The sequence below is a fragment of the Dipodomys ordii genome, unplaced genomic scaffold, assembly GCF_000151885.1.
Source record: "Dipodomys ordii isolate 6190 unplaced genomic scaffold, Dord_2.0 Scaffold143, whole genome shotgun sequence".
In the NCBI taxonomy this organism is placed as follows: Eukaryota; Metazoa; Chordata; class Mammalia; order Rodentia; family Heteromyidae; genus Dipodomys; species Dipodomys ordii.
This window is the reverse complement of record NW_012267359.1, coordinates 2373245-2390943: the sequence shown is the minus strand read 5'-3', so window position 1 is coordinate 2390943 and position 17699 is coordinate 2373245. Positions and strand designations below refer to the sequence as shown.

Genomic DNA, 17699 nt, shown 5'->3' with positions numbered 1-17699 from the left:
ATATTAGCAAGCTATCTGTGCTGATGATTCAGCTAAGACACAGGGAGTCATTCCCCTTTTCCCTCACTGCTAACTTGACGTAAGCTAACCTCGCACAAATGGCAGACAAACATTCAGACAGCAAAGGAGACCAGGAAGGCGCATGCTCGAGGTCTGGTTCTAAGTCTAGTGGGCTCTCGTGGTGTGATCTGCTCATTTGTGGCCTGTCTACACACACTGGTCCTCGTGTTCATTTGTGACGAGGTTTTAAAACTCCATATTCCCTCAGAGCCATAACCCGGTCATCTGTTGACAGGAAACATGGATATTCATTATGGCATAAAGTCAGTGTTTCAAGTCTCCCCCACCCCTAGACATGAACTCAAATGTGTTGCTTTAGCTCTTTCTGATCATTTTAAAGAAAGTCATAAATAGCAATTTTTTTTTTTTTTGGTTCTGGTCATGGGGCCTGAACTCTGGGCCTGGGCCCTATCCCTCAGCTCTTCAGCTCAAGGCTAGTGCTCTACCACTTGAGCCACAGTGCCACTTCTGGCTTTTTTTCTTTTTGCTTATGTGGTGCTGAGGAATCGAACCCAGGGCCTCATGCATGCAAGGCAAGTGCTCTACCACTGAACCACCTTCCCAGCCCAAATAGCAAATATTTTTAAACAATGATGGTCACACATGGTGATGCATGCCTGTAATCCCAGGTAGAGAACTCGGGTACGAGCCTCACCATCTGAGGCTTGCCTGGGCCAAAGCACGCGATCCTGTCTAAAATATGGATTAAAAAAGCAGAGGAACCTGGGAGGTGGTTGAGCGAGAGGCCCCAAGTTTCATCCCTAGTGTCCAACCTTCACCCCAAAACCTTAACAGTAAGAATTACATCATATGTGCCGTGGTAGCATGATTTCCCCAAACCCTCCATGATATTTGAGATCTACCACAAAGCTGTAAAACCGTGGGGTAACCCCTAGGTCTCCTCCCGATGCTGCAGCACTGGCAGTGCCAGGAGGTGAGGAAATGTGTGCCAGAGAGCAGGGCGCCTGGCCATGCCGTTGCCACGCACCTGCCGCATGCTCGCCAGGTGGGCTGTGGTGCCTGCAGAGCCGCCTTAGGGGCTGTGGGCAGATGAAGAGCTGTGGGCTCATTACAGCTCTCCCTTGATGCCCATCCTTAGTTCACAAAAGGATGTGTTTTTATGTGAGAAGTAGACTGTGTATTTAAAGATAAAGAAGTGAAAAGGAGCCCTAATTCCTCTCACATAGACCCTTCTGCTCTTTCTGTGGAGGTGGTGGGTTTAAACAGATGTGTGCATGTGTATTCTTCTGCGTGCTTGGGTTGACAGGTTTTTGATGTGTCCAGATTTGGGGGGATACTTGTGTCAACTTGTGGAACGTCCCTAAACCAAAAAGAAAAATAAGAAATTTGAAATGTGCTCAATGGGGCTGGGAAGGAGGCTCAATGGTAGAACACTTGCCTTGTATGCCTGAGGCCCTGGGTTCGATTCCTCAGCACCACATAAGCAAAAAAGAAAAAAGAAAAAAGCCAGAAGTGGCGCTGTGGCTCAAGTGGTAAAGTGCTAGCCTTGAGCTGAAGAGCTGAGGGACAGTACCCAGGTCCAGAGTTCAGACCCCAGGACCAAACCCCCCCCCCAAAAAAAAAGAAATTTGAAATGTGCTCAAAAAGTTTTGGATTGTTGGGTTGGAGGTGTGTGTGTTTATTCACATTTTCAACATTAGGGTGACGTGGTTTAGGCTTGTGCTTTGTCCCTTTCCTGTGGTCCCTCCTGTCCCAGGCTGGATCATCTGCCTCTTAAACACATTGCCACCCCTTGTGCTGCCTCCCGCAGCCCTGACCCCGTGGCTCCGCTGGCGGCCCACCCACTGCTTGGGTGAGAGTCAGAAGCTGCTCGCATGTCCCCTAGAGGAAGGGAAGCCACGAGGTGCTGGCCACTGTGTGTTTTTCAACGCTCCATGTCCTGTCCCTTTACTGCAGCTCTCCCATATGTGACACCTGCGTGGGGTCCATATTGTTTTCATTTTTCACCACCTTGCACACGTGTGCATGCTTCTCTGCATGCAGTGTGTATCAGCCCTGGCCATCCTCACAGGAAGTTCTCGAAGGAGAGAACGGAGGGGAGGGGGGAAGCTGCAGACCCGAGGTCAGGGGTCAGTGATGTGCTGGGTATGTCTCGCCAGAGAAGAGGCCCTGCTTCCTGTCTGGATTGAGAGTGCCCACAGGGCCTGTTCCCTGTCCGGCATGGATCCCTGTGGTGAGGCCCTGATGAGTCAGTGTGGCAGCCAGCCTGAGAGACGCACCATCAGCCCTCAGCCCTCAGCCCTTTGACGTCTGCTGGACCCTCCACCTGAACCCTGGCGGCTAGCACCTCCATCTCACTTGGGGCATGTGGCAGACGTCTCCAGAGCTTCCATGAACTTGAACACATGTCTGACACCTGCTTCTTCTCCACCAGTGTCACCTAAGTTCTGAAATCAAGCTAGAGGTCAGACCTGAGCATCTGGGCAGAAAGGGCCCAGCCGAGTAGCTCTCAGTGGCCATAGGCCTCCTGTCCCTCCCCCACCTCTGGCCCCCTGGCCACCAAGCATGGAAGGAGGACGTCACACACAGCTTTGGACAGGGCAGGGCCAAGTGGGTGTGGTGGGCAACCAAGGCCTACGGGCAGGACAGGACCTTTCCCACCTGCACCCAGGTGCTCAGAAGACCCGGGCCTGGACATCCTGATGGTCAGCCCTGCTGGACTCCAAGACTAAGTTCCTCAGAGCAGCCCTTTCTCAATACTTGATTCTCTCTCTCTCTCTCTCTCTCTCTCTCGTGTGTGCGTGTGTGTACACGCGTGCTCGTGTGCGCATGCGTGCATGTGCATGTGTCACTACATCAACACTGTTGGACAGAAGAACAAACCTTCATTCAGCATCAATGTAAGGATATTCACACATCACAGAGCTTGTAGAAGCTTCTGTTGTACACTTGTGAGGAAATGCATGGAAAGACACATAACGAGTATTTTGGACCTCATGAATTCGACAGCACCTTGAGGGTTGGCTGCCGTGGGCCCCAGGCCACCCTTCCCCACGTGGCCTCTGTGCATCGGTCTCTGCCCTCCTCCCTGGCCACCTCCTCACCCTCAGCACTGCTGGTGGGTGCAGCATGTGAGTCACTGGACACTGAAGGCACCTAGGCATGCAGGGATCCCCGGCCTGCCAGCCCTCAGCAGCCATGCCACGCCAGAGCCCAGAATCCTCCATGCCCACACCCCATGGCCCTCCCTGGTGGAATTCCACCACCGCGCCGCTCAAGGCACGTCTATCAGTGGGAGACTCTCTGCCAGGACGCACAACATGTTTTCAATGGAGCAAAGAAATTTAAATGGGAAGAAATTATAGCATGGGCGAATTTATCCCTTTCAAGATAATCTTATTTAATAACCAAAAAAACCTCACAAAGATGTGCATTTTATCCAGCTACAAAGGCAGCATGGCAGGGTCTATACTGCGGTAATTACATGTTTGGGGTTTCGTTCCTTCTTTAAACTTGATTTCTATTATTTCAGAAAATCAGCCAGTGCCGAAAAGACCATTCATTTATTCTATTGCTGGGTGGCCCTTCCCCTATGAAAATAGGTCAAGAACAGTAATCTAAATTGACGGCTGATAAATAATTAAAGCTAATGGAATTTTCTCAAATCTGTGAACTAAAATCTTTGAGAAATTGCCGGGACATACTGTCTGCTGTTGTGCAGAGAGAGATTTTTTATTTAACAGTCAAGTTTAAATGCCATTTTAAAACCTCCCTTTGCCGTGACAGAGACGAGATTTTGTGCTCATCTGTAAAAGCCGCAGCAAGCCCGACGCCGACCATAGCCTCAGTGATGAGATGGGAAGCGAAGGTTCCAGAGTCTTGGAACAAAGGGGAATCTCGCTTGCCATCAAACTGTTTTTTAAGTTGAGCTGTGCAATCAAGGTAGCACACAATATATTGTTATTTCTTAAACACGCCATTCGTGGCCTGAGCTCTTGTGTTCTTTAGTAAGAGAGACATGTGGCTATCTGAAAGCACCAAGCGTGGAACCACGACCCTTCCACGCAGCAGGTGTGGTGGTGCACGCCTGTAATCCCAGCACTGAGGAGTTTGAGGCCAAGGAGGACAGTACCCGTTTGAGACCCCAGTTCCTCTTTAAAGAAGCAGTAGCTTTGTTAAGCTGCTATGCCTAACATATGTCTAATCTGATGTTGTGTGTACTGTTTATTTTCTTATGTTTATAAATGAACTTAACTTCTGAAAATAAACTTTTTCTTTCTTTTTAAAATTTTTCCTTAAAAAGCACATTGTTCTGTTCAGATTTCAGTGGGAATTTTTTCACTGGAATTCCTCTCCCCTAACGTGTGAATGATCTGGAACCGAGTGCCTCCATCTTGTATTTCTGGAGCTGCAGCATTCCAGAATTCTATGGATGACTTTCCTGCTTGGGCTGGCCTTGAACCACAATCCTGAGTAGCTAGGGATGTGAGCCACCGGTTACAAGCTACAAGAAGTGTGTTGAGATGCAGGCTTGCAGTTTTCAGGCATGACTGAGTGTGTGTCAGCTCTGGTTTGGGTCTTGCTTTTAAATCATCCTGGTTTTCTGTAGTAGCTCTTCCCCCTCCCCCCCTCAAAAAATGCCTTGATAGTGCTTTGCTGTTTTCTCTCCACTGTAAAGGTGGCTCAGATCGGCAGTCTGAGAATAACTCGAGGAAGTGTCTCTGTAAACACACCTTATTATTTGCTTTGAACTTAGGGGAAAGGTTGAAGTGAGCTATTTTGGCTTTTGCCAACAGACATCTGACATTAACAATCCCAAGATCATCATGATGGAGGCCTTAAAATGCTCGTGTCTTTATGGATAGTACAGGACTAAACACAACAGAATTCAGCCTGAGAACCTGTAATCAAGCACCTTGCCCTACATGATTGTTTCCGTTTTAAATATGTGGCAATTACTAAATCAATCATTCATTCCAATGAGCAGTTGGTGTGTGTGTGTGTGTGTGTGTGTGTGTGTGTGTGTTGGGATATGAACTCAGAGCCTTGTGATTGCTAGGCAAGTGCTCTGCCCTATGAGCCACACCTAGGACTTTTTGATTTTCAGGTAGAATCTTGGACTTTGGCTTGAGTGTTGTTTTGTTTTGTTTTGTTTTTGCCAGTCCCAGGGCAGTCCCTTTTGCTGAAGGCTAGCACTCTACCACTTGAGCCACAGTGCCACTTGTGTGTATGTGGTACTGAGGAATCAAACCCAGCACTTCGTGCGTGCTAGGCAAGCACTCCACCACTAAGCCACATTCCCAGCCCCTGAGGTTTGTTCTTGAGATAAAGTCTTGCTAACCCTGTGTGGCTGAATTTTAATTGTCCTCCTGTCTCCTGCCTCCTGAGTAACTGGGATGGCAGGTGTGAACCACCATGCCCAGCCTCTGCCTCTCGTGTGGTTTGGGAAAGCCTGACCCAGGCTCACTTCATTTGCGATTGTATAGCAGAGGGCTTAGTACTGGGCCCCCGAACCAGAAGGACAGAGTCCAAGGTGCCTGGGCCTGTCCTCGGGGCACAGTGCTCAGAAAACTTGGCAAACCAAGGGCAGAATTGAACACTCTGGATCCTTCTCCTTAGTGTGGTTCCAAACCGGATAATATCTGTGGCAGTAGACTTGCAAAAGGGATTTTTCCAACTGCCAAGAGTAAAATTAGAACGCTCGGCTTTTAGCTGGTGCCTTGAAGTGCCTATGTGTCAGTTTGTGTTCGACGTGTGAAGATAGAGTGGGTTTTTTTTTCCTCCAACTGTCTTTAAATATGCGCGTGTGTGCGCGCGCGTGTGTGCACACACACATGGCGTTGGCTTTAGCACGGAAAAGGGCGCTGCGGTGGGGCTGTGGGAGCCCACGCATGCTCCGGTAAATGGTTTCAAAGAATGGCGAGGGCTTGGAAGAGCAATGGAGCTGTCCAGGCCCCCGGAACACACGCTCCCTGCCGCACCCCTCCCACCTGCTGTGCATGGCCGGGCCTGGCTGGGCGCACAGGGTTGAATGAGGGGGGAATCTTGGGTTGTGGTCTTAGACCTCAGCACCCCAGTATGTCCCCCACTTTTCCTTCACTTGCAGTGGTCCCAACTCAGGGTCTTCCGCCTCCCTGCCCCATCCCACGACCCTGCCCAACTACACCCTCTCCTCTCTGAACCTGAGCCCTATGGAGCCTTAGGGTGCACTCCCATGATGCCCCTGTGGCGTGGCCTTGGAGAGTGGGCAGGGTGGCTCACCTCGGTGGGACAGGCCAGGTCCAACCCCGCCATGCTCCCTGTGCCCCAGTGCCACCTCCCTGGATGGATCGCTGTGCACCCAATTGTGCACGGCAGCCTGGCGGCCCACATGAGCGACCGTTCCTTCCTCACCCCAGCAAGACACCAGGGAGCGCGTGGCCCCCACCCCCACTGCTGCCTCCATCCTTCTGTGTTCTGAGGCCTGTGGAACCTCCCTGGCCCCAGGCCCAGGCTGTGGCTGGATGTCACTCGCTACCTGGCTCAGGGACAGCAGGAGGGCCTGCACGCACATCAGCAGGCTGGCGCTCCCCGACATGGCTTCAGTGGGCTCTGACCTTGCCAATGCTAGCTGGCCATGATTGGGGTGGACCTGGGTCAGCTTGAGGGTGGAGAGAAGTGGCTCCCTCCTGGCACAGCAGGGAGTCTCCCGTGCTGTGCCGTATCCCCGGTCCCTCCTCGGATGGGTTTGCATCCTGCAAGGGCTGGCTTCAGCCTGCAGACCTCTGACCTGTGTTCCTTATGTAGCCGGGTTCACAGGTACGAACTGCCACACCCCACTGGTCTGTGGAGATGAGGTCTCACTATTATTCCAGTTGGCCTGGAACCTAAGTCCTCCCAATCTCTTCTACCTAAGTAGCTGGGACTATAGGTGTGAGCCACCATGCCCAGCCTCATAGCACATTCTAACCAGGCCTCGGTAGAAGCTAGTGTGTGTAATTTGTAAAATTGGCATGGTGTATGGTTTTAAGGGTGAAGGTCAGTAGGGGGTCCAGGATGGTGGTGGGGTGATTCTCAGCCTGAGATCATTGTAGGGAAAACCCTAATGGATGTTTTCCTTCTCTTTCTTCTTCCTTTGGCTACCCTGGCCTGGCCTGACCTGACCACTCACCTCACTGCAGGATTTGCGCAAGCAGGTAGCACCGCTGCTGAAGAGCTTCCAAGGAGAGGTAAGCCCCCCGGGGTTACATTAAACAGATGTCCTGGCCACCGTAGTGCCGGGAGGAGCCTTCCGGCTGCACATGCGGACTGTGCCGTCCCGTGGACAGACACTGCTCAGGCTGCAGCCTGGAGCCCTCAGCCTCTCCGGGCGCCACCGTGCCCATCTGGCCCGCAGGAGCAGGCCTCGAGACCCTGATGCTTCGTGAGGAGCGGCGTGACTCCTGGGCTGAGGCTGAGCTCACAGGAGTGAATCTGGGTTGCACAGGCACACGCTTTCCAGTGGAACTTTCCAGAGGGCCCTCGGCAGATGAACAGTGGGTAGGGATGGCCCCCAACAGGGAGAGGAGGAGGTGTCCCGTGGGCACCCATTCCCTCCTGGCCCTGTGTGGGCATTGGAAGATTTTGGAACGCTAGCATCGGGGTCGGCAACGGAGCCGGCAGAGCGAGGGCAGCTGCCCTGCGCTGCTGCTTGTGGAAGAGTCCAAGCCTCGGGTCAGCACTGTCCCATCATCTGGTGGCTGGTGGCTTTGGCACTGGAGTTGCCAGATGTGAACAGTCAGAGACACATCTGAGCCTCCTGGTGCCCGACACAAAGGCTGTTGTTGAAAAGGGTCAGAGATTAGCTTGAAGGAAGGTTTATTAGGTCCCTGCTAATGGCCACGTCCACGTGAGGGATGGAACATGGCGTCCTAAGGCGCCATGGGGCAGGCTGCGACTCCCCAGCTCCCGTCTATACCCCGTGGTAAGGACCCCTCACATCTCCTTCGGCAAACTTACCCGCACAGCACAACTTTAGTACCTGCTGGGCTCAGAGTGCACTCAGTCTTCAGACACCTGCTACTCTGTGTCCTCTGAACGTTGTCTTCCCAAATTGCTATATTAAGTGAATACTACTTGCTATGCAAGATTTTAGCCAGGAGGCTAAGATCCAGGGGATCAAAGTTCAAAGTTCAGGCAGAAAAGTTGGAAGGATTCCTTCAGTTAACCAGCAAGAAAACACAAAGCAGGACAGGAGGAATGGCTCAAGGGGTAGAGCACCAACCTAGCTAGCAAGAGAGAGGAGAAAGAAAGCAGCCTTTTTGCAGAAACCCTACTTGTTTGGGAGGAGGAACTTAAAGGCAGAGGTAACTATTTGAGTCTGGTCAAGGTGAGGGTAGTTTTCCTTCAACTAGACCAGAGGCCGATGCCTGCCTGGGGCAGGGCCACAAGGCTGCTGGCTTAGCCAGGGACTCGTACTTGTTCTCTTGGTGGCTTCTGCTCCTCAGCTCTGTTCCAGTTCCTTCCAAGGCCCTGGGTTCCTTCTGCAGAAATATGTTGTGACTGAAATATCTCTGAATTTATCCCTCCCCTCCACTCCCCTTCCCTTTCTGTTCTTCCCTTTCCTTCCCCTTCCTTTTCTCTTTCTTCTCCTCCTCTCCTGGTGTCCTGTTCCCCAGCTGGGATCCACCCTCAGAATCTCATACACGCTAGGCAAAAACTTCCCAAGACTCCATCTTAACCAATAAAAGCTGGGTGTGGTGGTGCATGCTTGCCATCCCGGCTTTGTAGAAAGCATAAATATGAATGTTACACTCCAGGCCCATCTGGACAGACCTTATTTTTAAAAAATCATAACTAAAGCAAAAAGGCCTAGCCAAGCACAAGGCCCTGGGTTCAAACCCCTATACCACCAAAACAAAGGCATCTCATAGTCCAACAATGCCTTAAGCAACCCTTTGAATAAATCTCTGGCAATCTCTCCCTTTTCTCTTGGAAGGTTGAGGGGGGCTGGGTACCAGAACAAGGGTGCCCCAGTATCCTCGGGGGTAATCAGAGCACTCACATTAGAGGCAATGAGAGACAGAATCTTGAGGCCAGCAGCTGCTTAGAAAGCCAGCACAGTAGAGGTCAGAACAGCAATGGGTGAATCACAAGTGCAAGAGGATACATGAATGAGAAAGAAAAGGCCCAGGAGATGGACATGCTCACTTGGGGTTTTTGGTTTTTTTGGTGCTGGTGACTAGGGTTTGAACTCAGGTCTAGAGCTTGCTAGGAAAGCACTCCACCACTTGAGCTACATGCCCAGTTGCTTTTCTATGAGTTTCTTTTCAGCTATGAGTTCTACATTTTTGCCCCAGATGGCCTTAGCTCACAATTATCCTACCCTTCACCTCCCAAGTAGCTGGGGTTGCTGGAGTGCGCCACCACATCCACCTCAGTTTTGAGATAGTCTCACTAGCTTTTTTCTCGTTTGCCTCAAACTGCTATGAGATTCAAGTGAGCCACATACCCAACCAGACTTGTTTTGCTTTTTGTTGTTTTGTGTTCATTTGTTTGTTAGTAGGGATTTGGGGAGGGGGAGAATCTCTTACTTTGGTAGTGAGGGTTGAACCCATGGCCTCACCTGGGCCAGGCCAGCACTCCCCTCGGAACCACGCCCCTCTGTCCTCAGCGCTGGCACACCTACCTGACAAACCACTTTACTCATCAGGAAAGATCGCCATTGCGTTACTAACACCTTAGCTGCAGCTGAGATTAACAAGATAACAAGAAAGGATTATAAACGGCTTTATTCTCATTCACTTTAAAACTTAGACAAAGTGTCCTAAGTTTTTAGAATCCCATCCCTGCCCCCAACTGCTTAAAGAAGCTGCAGAAAACATGAAGTCTCATGGCCACTACAGCAGTGCTCCTGCAGGTCCAGAGTTCTCTGGGAGAGATCTGTCCATCCTTCACGGAACATGGAGTCCTCATCTTTGCAAACTCCTGGAGAAGATAGAGAAAGAACAATTCCTAACTGATTTTATGAGGCCGATGTAACCTCGATGCCAACAGCAGATGTGAACATCACAAAGAGGGAAATAAAAGTCACTGTTATTTATGAATAGATGTGCAGCCCTTAAAAAGGGCTGGGCGAATCCACCAAGCTTGGTGTGGCCCTAGAGTTCTGCTTGAGTTCACATAGAGCTCATGCCATGCGTGGAGGAGAGGAGGATTGACAGTTCACTAGTGTTAGGAAAAGAATCTAATTAAATCCAGTCATAATAAAATGGCACCGGCACACTGGGAGCCAAGGGAGCCTCTTTCCCGTGGGGAAAGGTGTTTATTAAACCCCACATCAATCGTCAGCCCTACTAGTGTTAACTAGGAGCAAGACAAGAATTCCCCGTGTTGCTGATTTTATTTAACTGGAAGTCTTAGCTGGCAGTGATAGCAGGGAGAGAAAGAAATAAAGCAGAAGCATTATAAAACTTGTCATTTTTCAAGTGAGCTTCAATAATATAACATGGTTGCCAGATACAAAATCAATACACAGGAGTAATTATATGTCTCTATATCAGCAGTAAACCAAAAGCATAATTTAAAACAAAAACAACAAAAAAAGAACAATACTACTGAAGGGCTGGTCCTAGTGGCACACATCTGTAATCCCAGCTCATCAGGAGGCAGAGATGGATGGATCACCGTCCCAGGGCAGCAGCCTGAGCAAAAGTTAGCAAAACTCTGTCTCAGAAACTACAAGAGTGTGGTGTGGTACTCAGCGGGGGAGGAGGAGAGAGGAGGATCCTGGCCCAAGGCTGACCCAGACAAAAACATGAGGCCCTCTCGGAAAAACAGAGTAAAAGCCAAAGGCATGGGGATTGCCTAGCAGACATGAGTTCAATCCCAGTGCCACCAAAAAAAAAAAAATAACAACAACAACAATAATAATACAAAAGGTGCTATTGGAGGTAGCAACCATAACAAAAAAGAATAGCTAGAAATGAACGTGCATTACTCCAGGACTTCTGGGAGAAATAAGACATTGTCATGCAAGCTTCTCAGATCTCCACGGAACCTGCTCCACATTTAGGGAGAAATCCCGCTGTTCACTTCCACAGTGCCATGGTCACAGCGGTGCCAGACTGACCCCATCAGGGCTTTCTAGATAGAACTTAGAAAGCTGATCCCAGAACCCCAGGGTCCCAAGAGCACGCAGGAGCAGAGGGCCAGCCCCCATGATGTGTGCAGGCAAGAGGCAGGAAGTAGCCACAATATTTGGGGGTACACACAGTCAGACCACAGGGAGAAGAGCAGGATAAACAAGACACGGATTGGATGCATTGCAAAGTCAAGGAATGTTCTCAGCGGCCTGTGTTTGGGGGTTTGTTCTTTATTCTCTGTGTAGGAGTTTCTTTGGCTTCCTGCCAGTGGTGAGGCCCCCCGCCCAGCCATCTTTCCTCCATGCATTTGTTCAGGAGCTGTGAGTCCCCTTGCCGAGGCTCGCCAGGGTCTGCCGGCTTCCTGCACACCCATGTTACCTGCATTGCCTGGCGTTGGCCAGCCTTGCCCAGATGTCCAGGGCTGGGGGAGATGGAAGCATCATCTTCATTAGAGGAAGGCCACCCAAGCCCCAAAGGCCATGATGGCAGCGCTGCGCCCAGGCCTGGTCCTCACCCTGGCTTACCCCAAGGCGGCTTGCCATGCATGAAGCCGTCACCATGTCATGGCCTCACATGGCCTTCTTCTCTGTCTGTGTGTCTGTGTGTCTTTGTGTCTGTGTGGTCTGTGTCTATGTTTGCCCACATGTGTTCGCATGGTTACTGGGGCTTGAACTCAGGGCCTGGGTGCTATCCTTTAGCTTTTTCACTCAAAGCTATCGCTCTACTACTTGAGTCACAGCTCAACCTGTGGCTTTTTGGTGGAGGTAAGAGTCTTACCAAGGCGGCATTGGTGGCTCACGCCTGTAATCCTGGCTACTCAGGAGGCTGAGATCCGAGGATGGGGTTCAAAACCAGTCTGGGCAGGAAAGACGTGAGACTCTTATCTCCAATAAACCACTAGAAAACCGGAAGTGGCACTGTGGCTCAAGTGGTAGAGCCCTTGCCCTGAACTGAAGAGCTGAGGGACAGCGTTCAGGCCCAGAGTGACTGACCAAAAAAAAGAGTCTTACCAACTTTCCTGCCCAGGCAGCTTTTGAGCTGCAGTTTTCACTGAGATCCCAGCCTCCTGAGCAGCTAGGGTTATAGGCGTGAGCCTCGGGGCCTGGCTGCTCCTCTGTCTGTGATGGGGCAGTGAAGGAGCAGGTAGAAACATGACTTGTTTGGGTATCGACTTGTTTGGGTGTCGTGGGCTTCATGGCAGAGGGCGTGGCTTCCTCAGAGGCCATTCCAGGAGGCCTGAGTTCAAAGTTGGGGGAGGGAGGAGAGGCGCAGGGACAGAGTGCTGAGCTGAGGAACAAGATCACCAGCAGCAGGGCTGGCACCAGCCCCTGGGCTGTGTGCTGGCCGGAGCTCCAGCCGCACGGGGGCAGCGAGGCCCTCGCGTGCATCGAGGCCAGGCCAGATAATGCAGGCCCTGCTCAGGGTCAGGCAGATCACCCATGGGTCAGTGACAGGGACCGAGAGCTCCCACGGCATCCCTCAGCCAGTCGCCTGAGCCGTGACACATGCGAGTGATCACATCCAAAGGCCACTTCTAAATAAAACCAGGGTGTCTGGGAGGTTTATTCCAAATAGCATTTCATGGGGAGTCGCAGATGTGGCCGGTGGCGGGGGTGGGGGGAGGTGCGGGGGCTCCTGGTTGCATCCTTTACCTTTCTGCATGCTCTTCGGGCCCCCCCCTCCCCCTCCTCCTCCCATCATTCTCCCCCTCCTCGTCCTCTTCCTGCCTGACTTTGGCCTGTCTGGAAAGTGAGGGGCCCTTAGATCTGAATCAGCCAAAAAAAATGTGGATCTACTCAAGGGTAGCTGTGGAGGGCCCACCTCCCCTGTATCCTACTTCTGCTTCGTCGCCACCCTTTTTCAAGGCCAGCCCAATACCTGTCATTGGTGCCTATGGGCGGGTGGCTGTCTGCTCCATGGCCCTGGGGGCTGCATTGTCAGTTGTCTTGACTCTGAGTCTGGAGACCTGTGCTCAGGGTTTACAAATGGGGGACAGCTTACCGTGCCCTGGACATGGCATTGTGCATCTGAGACCTAGAGCTGAGAGCTGCGCGCATGCACATGTGATCTTTAGGCCCCATGTACCTGCGCTGGGCAGGGCCTACCCTGGCTCTGGATGGCGTGGCATGGCATGGCGTGGTATGGAGGGGGTTGGAGCAGATTGAGGCCCTGTGTGCCTGTGTGGTACAGGGTCTGCCCTATCTCATGGGTGCCGTGGCATGGAGTGGCATGGAGGGGGTTGGGGTAGACCCCTGCTGCTCTGTCACCTGCCTTTTCCAAGAAACAAAGCTCCCAGCCTTTGTGGCTCCAAGATGGTGACTGCAGGCCTGGACTGACCTTGGAAGCTGGACTTGCCTGTCCACCATGCTTCACGAACTGCAGGAAGCACTGCGTCAGGGCCCCTCTGTGCCAGATGCTCTACAAGAACAGTTCAGGGACAACGCTGTTCCTTTGGCTTGAGGTGCTCTGGGATTTAATACTCCACACCCCCTTGCCCCCAGCCCTACGTGGACTCTGAGCATCGTACTTGGTAGATGCTGGAGAAGCACTCATTAATTGAGCCATGCCTCTAGTCCTTTTAGTTTTGTTTAAAAATAGGGCCTAGAGCCTTTGCCCAGTCTGACCTCAAACTCTTGATCCTTCTGCCTGTGTCTCTAGAGCTGGGACTAAAGTTTGAAGCCTATCTCCAGCCTTCACATCCGGGGCTTCCAGTCAGAGGAATGTGTTCATGTCACCTGAACATCTCTTCCTGCCCCCCACCCCCCACCCCAGCCTCCACCTCCAGTGCTGCCCTCTTGTGCCTGCCCAGCTGTGAAGACCACTGAAGATCCCCACTGCCTTGTTCTTTGATTCCCACCCTCCTCAGCCTGTTTCCAAGCTTTTCCCTCCCCCCGCTTGAGTGAGGTGAAGCTGAGAGACAGAAGTTGAATTTCCTGCATGTGGCATGCTGCACGCATGTGGCATGCTGCACGCATACTGTGAGACAGTCCCTCTGGTCAGGTTGCATGTGCGTGGTGATAGCGTGTAGGTGTGTGCAGGTGGGGCATTGTTGGTGGCTGTCACCACCATGCTCATGGTCTGGGAGCCCCAAAGTATACCCAGCATTCCTAATTAACTTTGTACCCCGACCAACAACTCCCTGTGCTGGCACCCACCACCCTGCTCCATTTCTCGACAGTCAGCCTTTGCAGTCAGCAGTGTTTGTGTCCCTGCACTGGGCTTTCAGGGAGTGTGGCCATGTGGGTATCTTCTCCTGACCCTGCAACCTGGACCTTTCCCACCAGTGGGATTAGTGGATCGGTAATGCCTGATTGGGGTATGGGATGGGACCCCTGATGGCCGCTCTGTGTCAGCGCCCAGCTCTGCACACCCTGCCATCACTTGCTGCCTTTCCATGTGCTGAAGTATGTCTTGTGGCTCTGTGTTTCTCTTTGATGGTAGCCATGCTGGGTGCTCATGGGTACAGTGGCCATGTGCTCTCTTCTTTTAGAGCACATCTGTTTAACTCCTTGGCCCAATTTTCAGTCTGATTGTTTTCCTGACACTGAGGTGTTGAGTTCTAGACAGCACATCTGTGCGCACCTGTGCCACCCTGCCCCTCAGTCACCTTTGCCTTCTCAAGGCCAGCGCTTAAGGGTTTCTTAGCCTCTGCCTTGTCTGGCTACTAAGTACCTACTGAGTGTTGTCTGTAGCTCTATACTATGTTCTAAAACCCACAAGCAAAAAAGAAAAAAAAATAGGAACCTGTTCAGCAGGGCATGGTAGCTCATGCCTGTAATCCCAGACAGACACTCAGGAGGCAGAGGGAGGAGGATTGAGATGCTGGGGCAGCCTAGGCAAGTGATTAAGATCCTGTCTCAGAAAACAAGTCAGATGTGATGGCTAATTCCTAGAGTCCCAACTACTCAGAAGCAGAGATAAGAGGATCCGTGTTCAAGGCCAGCCCAGGCAAAGTTAGGAAGATCAGCAAATGTTTACCAAAAAAAAAAAAAGCACAGAAATGTACAAAAGAAAATGTACTCACTACTTGACTGATGTAATCCTTCTGTACATAACCTTTATAACAGTAAAGTAAATTAAAAAAAAAAAAACAAAGCAAAAGAGTTGGGGTGGGGGAGGGGGTGGTGTTTGCCTAGTATATGTGAGATCCCCTAAAAGAGCGCATTCTCTGACTGGGATATCAGTGCCCACCTGTGAAGTTGGGGTCCTGTCTCCCTAATGGGTAGGCGGGCAGACAGATCAGCCACTGGGCTCTGGACTAGCTGCAGCAGCAGGGCCTGGTGGGCCTGGCAGAGCCCTGGGTGGTGCCAGTGGTGGCCATGGTGGTCCCAGTGGGGATGGGGTTAGCTTTGGTGATCAGGGAGGGAGAGCTGGGGGCTGGCTGGTGCGGGGGCTGGCTGCAGGTTGGCGGGGTTGATGTCTCAATTAGGGGCGCGGCAGGAGCAGTGCGGCACGCAGGCCAGCTCTGTAATTGGAAGCACATTTTCTCCCCCAAAGCTGCAGCTGGCTTGGTTCTGCTCATGCAGAAAAGGATATAACCTTGCATAACATCGGAAATGAACGGTTGAGAGAGAAGCCAAATTCAATTTCAGTCAGATACGTCGAGGCCCAGCCGGTGATCTATGGGAGCCGGGGCAGTGGCGGCGCGTGTGGAAAGGCGCGCACTCAGCAGTCCATTCATCACGCCGGCCGCCCGGCACTGCCGCCCTGCCTGCGCGGGCCCGCCGCGCTCACGCGCTCCTCTTCGGGCCTGGACATCAGCCAAGCCCTCCAGAAGTTAACCTCTTAAAGACCCGGAGCTGCTTTCTGTTGAATAAATGTAATTTTGTGGTCAGAAATAAATGCTCCTGTGATGTAGCTGGAGCTCTGGAAGCCACTGCCGGCGCAATTGCAAAATTGCTCTGCGTGGGGGAAGTCGAGAGCCAGACATCAGAATTCCACGTGCTTGGCAAATTGATTTCGGCCCAGAGCTCTGCAGCTATTCAATAAAAGTCCTATTAAACCATTGTATGTAATGAACAATCCAGAGCAAATCTAATATTTTCAGTGGATAATTATTTTTAACATCCTCCGGGTCGCCGTCAGTGGATCTCTCGGGTGTTTACGGCTTGTGTCCAAGCAGGCTGGGCTTGCCCAGCCATCATTTGGCCTCCAGCTCCAGGCAGCCGGGTGCCTGGATAGCTCCCTGTGGCTCAGCTCAAGCCCAGTCCTTCTTTGGGGGATGTGCGAGTCCAGGGGTCTCCCCCAATGTCCTGTATATAGTGGGGTACCTGGAAAATTTTGTTGGATTGGCCTGAACTATTTGAAGTGGATGAGAGGAAGCTTGGAAAGTTCTAGAATGACAGGTGCATTGGGAAAGTTTACATCACCTGAGATGGTAGAGTAGGGAAATTAGGGTCCTGTGCAGTACAGCAGCTGATGCGGAGGTAGAGGGGAAGGGCTCGCTCACTTTACTTCTTGTGAACCGAGAATCACCTTGTTGGCACCCAAGTGGTCTTACCTCTGCCCTCAGCTCACTCAGTTCATGGGGAGGTGCGCCTGTCACACTGATGGTGCCTCTTGATCTTAGTTTCCCTTCCTGACCTTGAGCATCTCAAGGACGAGGTCTGCACATTCATTTTTCCATTAAGTAGCGATTGGCCGAAGGTCTGTGCCAGGCTGCACCTGAACTCAACCCTGGTATGTGCAGTGATCAGATTAAAGCAGGCACTTAATAGTATAGCAGGATCTACATGCCAAGTAACACGGTGCTCTTCAAGGTTAGGCCCTTGGTGTTGGAGGAGGGAGGGGTCAAGGGTGAGTGACTGAGTGATTGAATGGGAGCAGGAATGGGTGGAGATGATGGGTAGATGGACAAATGACTGTGTGGATGGCTAGATCGATGGATGGATGGATCAGATAGAGCAATGGGTAGGAGGGATGGATGATTAGATGGATGGATAGATGGATGACAGAGCAATTAGGTAGGTGGATTTTGTGGATGGGTGTTGGAATAGATGAGTGGATATAGGGGGATGGGTAGATGGATGGTAATTGCAAGCCATGGTAGAAGGTGATTGAGGATGGATGGATGGATGGATGGATGGATGGATGGATGGATGGTATTAATTCCCCTTCTATGTAAATCAAAAGCAGTCCTTGCCATTTTTTTTAAGCCTTTAAGCCAAGTGCTGGTGGCTCATGCCTATAATCCTACCTACTCAGGAGGCTGAGATCTGAGGATTGCAGTTCAAAGCCAACTCAGTCAGGAAAGTCCGTGACTTTTTTTTTTTAATTGGTTGTGGGGTTTGAACTCTGGCCTTGGTCCTGACCCTCAGCTCTTCAGCTTAAGGCTAGCACTCTACCACTTGAACCACAGCACCACTTCTGGTTTTCTGGTAGTTAATTGGAGATAAGAGTCTCACAGACTTTCTTTTTTTTTTGGGGGGGGCGGTCTGGTCGTGGGGCCTGAACTCTGGGCCTGGGCACTATCCCTCAGCTCTTCAGCTCAAGGCTAGCGCTCTACCACTTGAGCCACAGTGCCACTTCCAGCTTTTTTCTTTTTGCTTATGTGGTGCTGAGGAATCAAACCCAGGG

At 51.5% G+C, this 17699-nt stretch overlaps 1 protein-coding gene across 1 annotated transcript in view; it reads left to right on the top strand.

Moving 5' to 3' along the window:
• Positions 1-17699, top strand: part of Cux1 (cut-like homeobox 1) — a 184950-nt gene that overhangs the window by 61503 nt on the left and 105748 nt on the right. The window contains exon 4 of the mRNA XM_013031710.1: positions 7182-7229. Within this exon, the coding sequence (XP_012887164.1) occupies positions 7182-7229 (48 nt within the window). The remainder of the gene's footprint in view (positions 1-7181; positions 7230-17699) is intronic.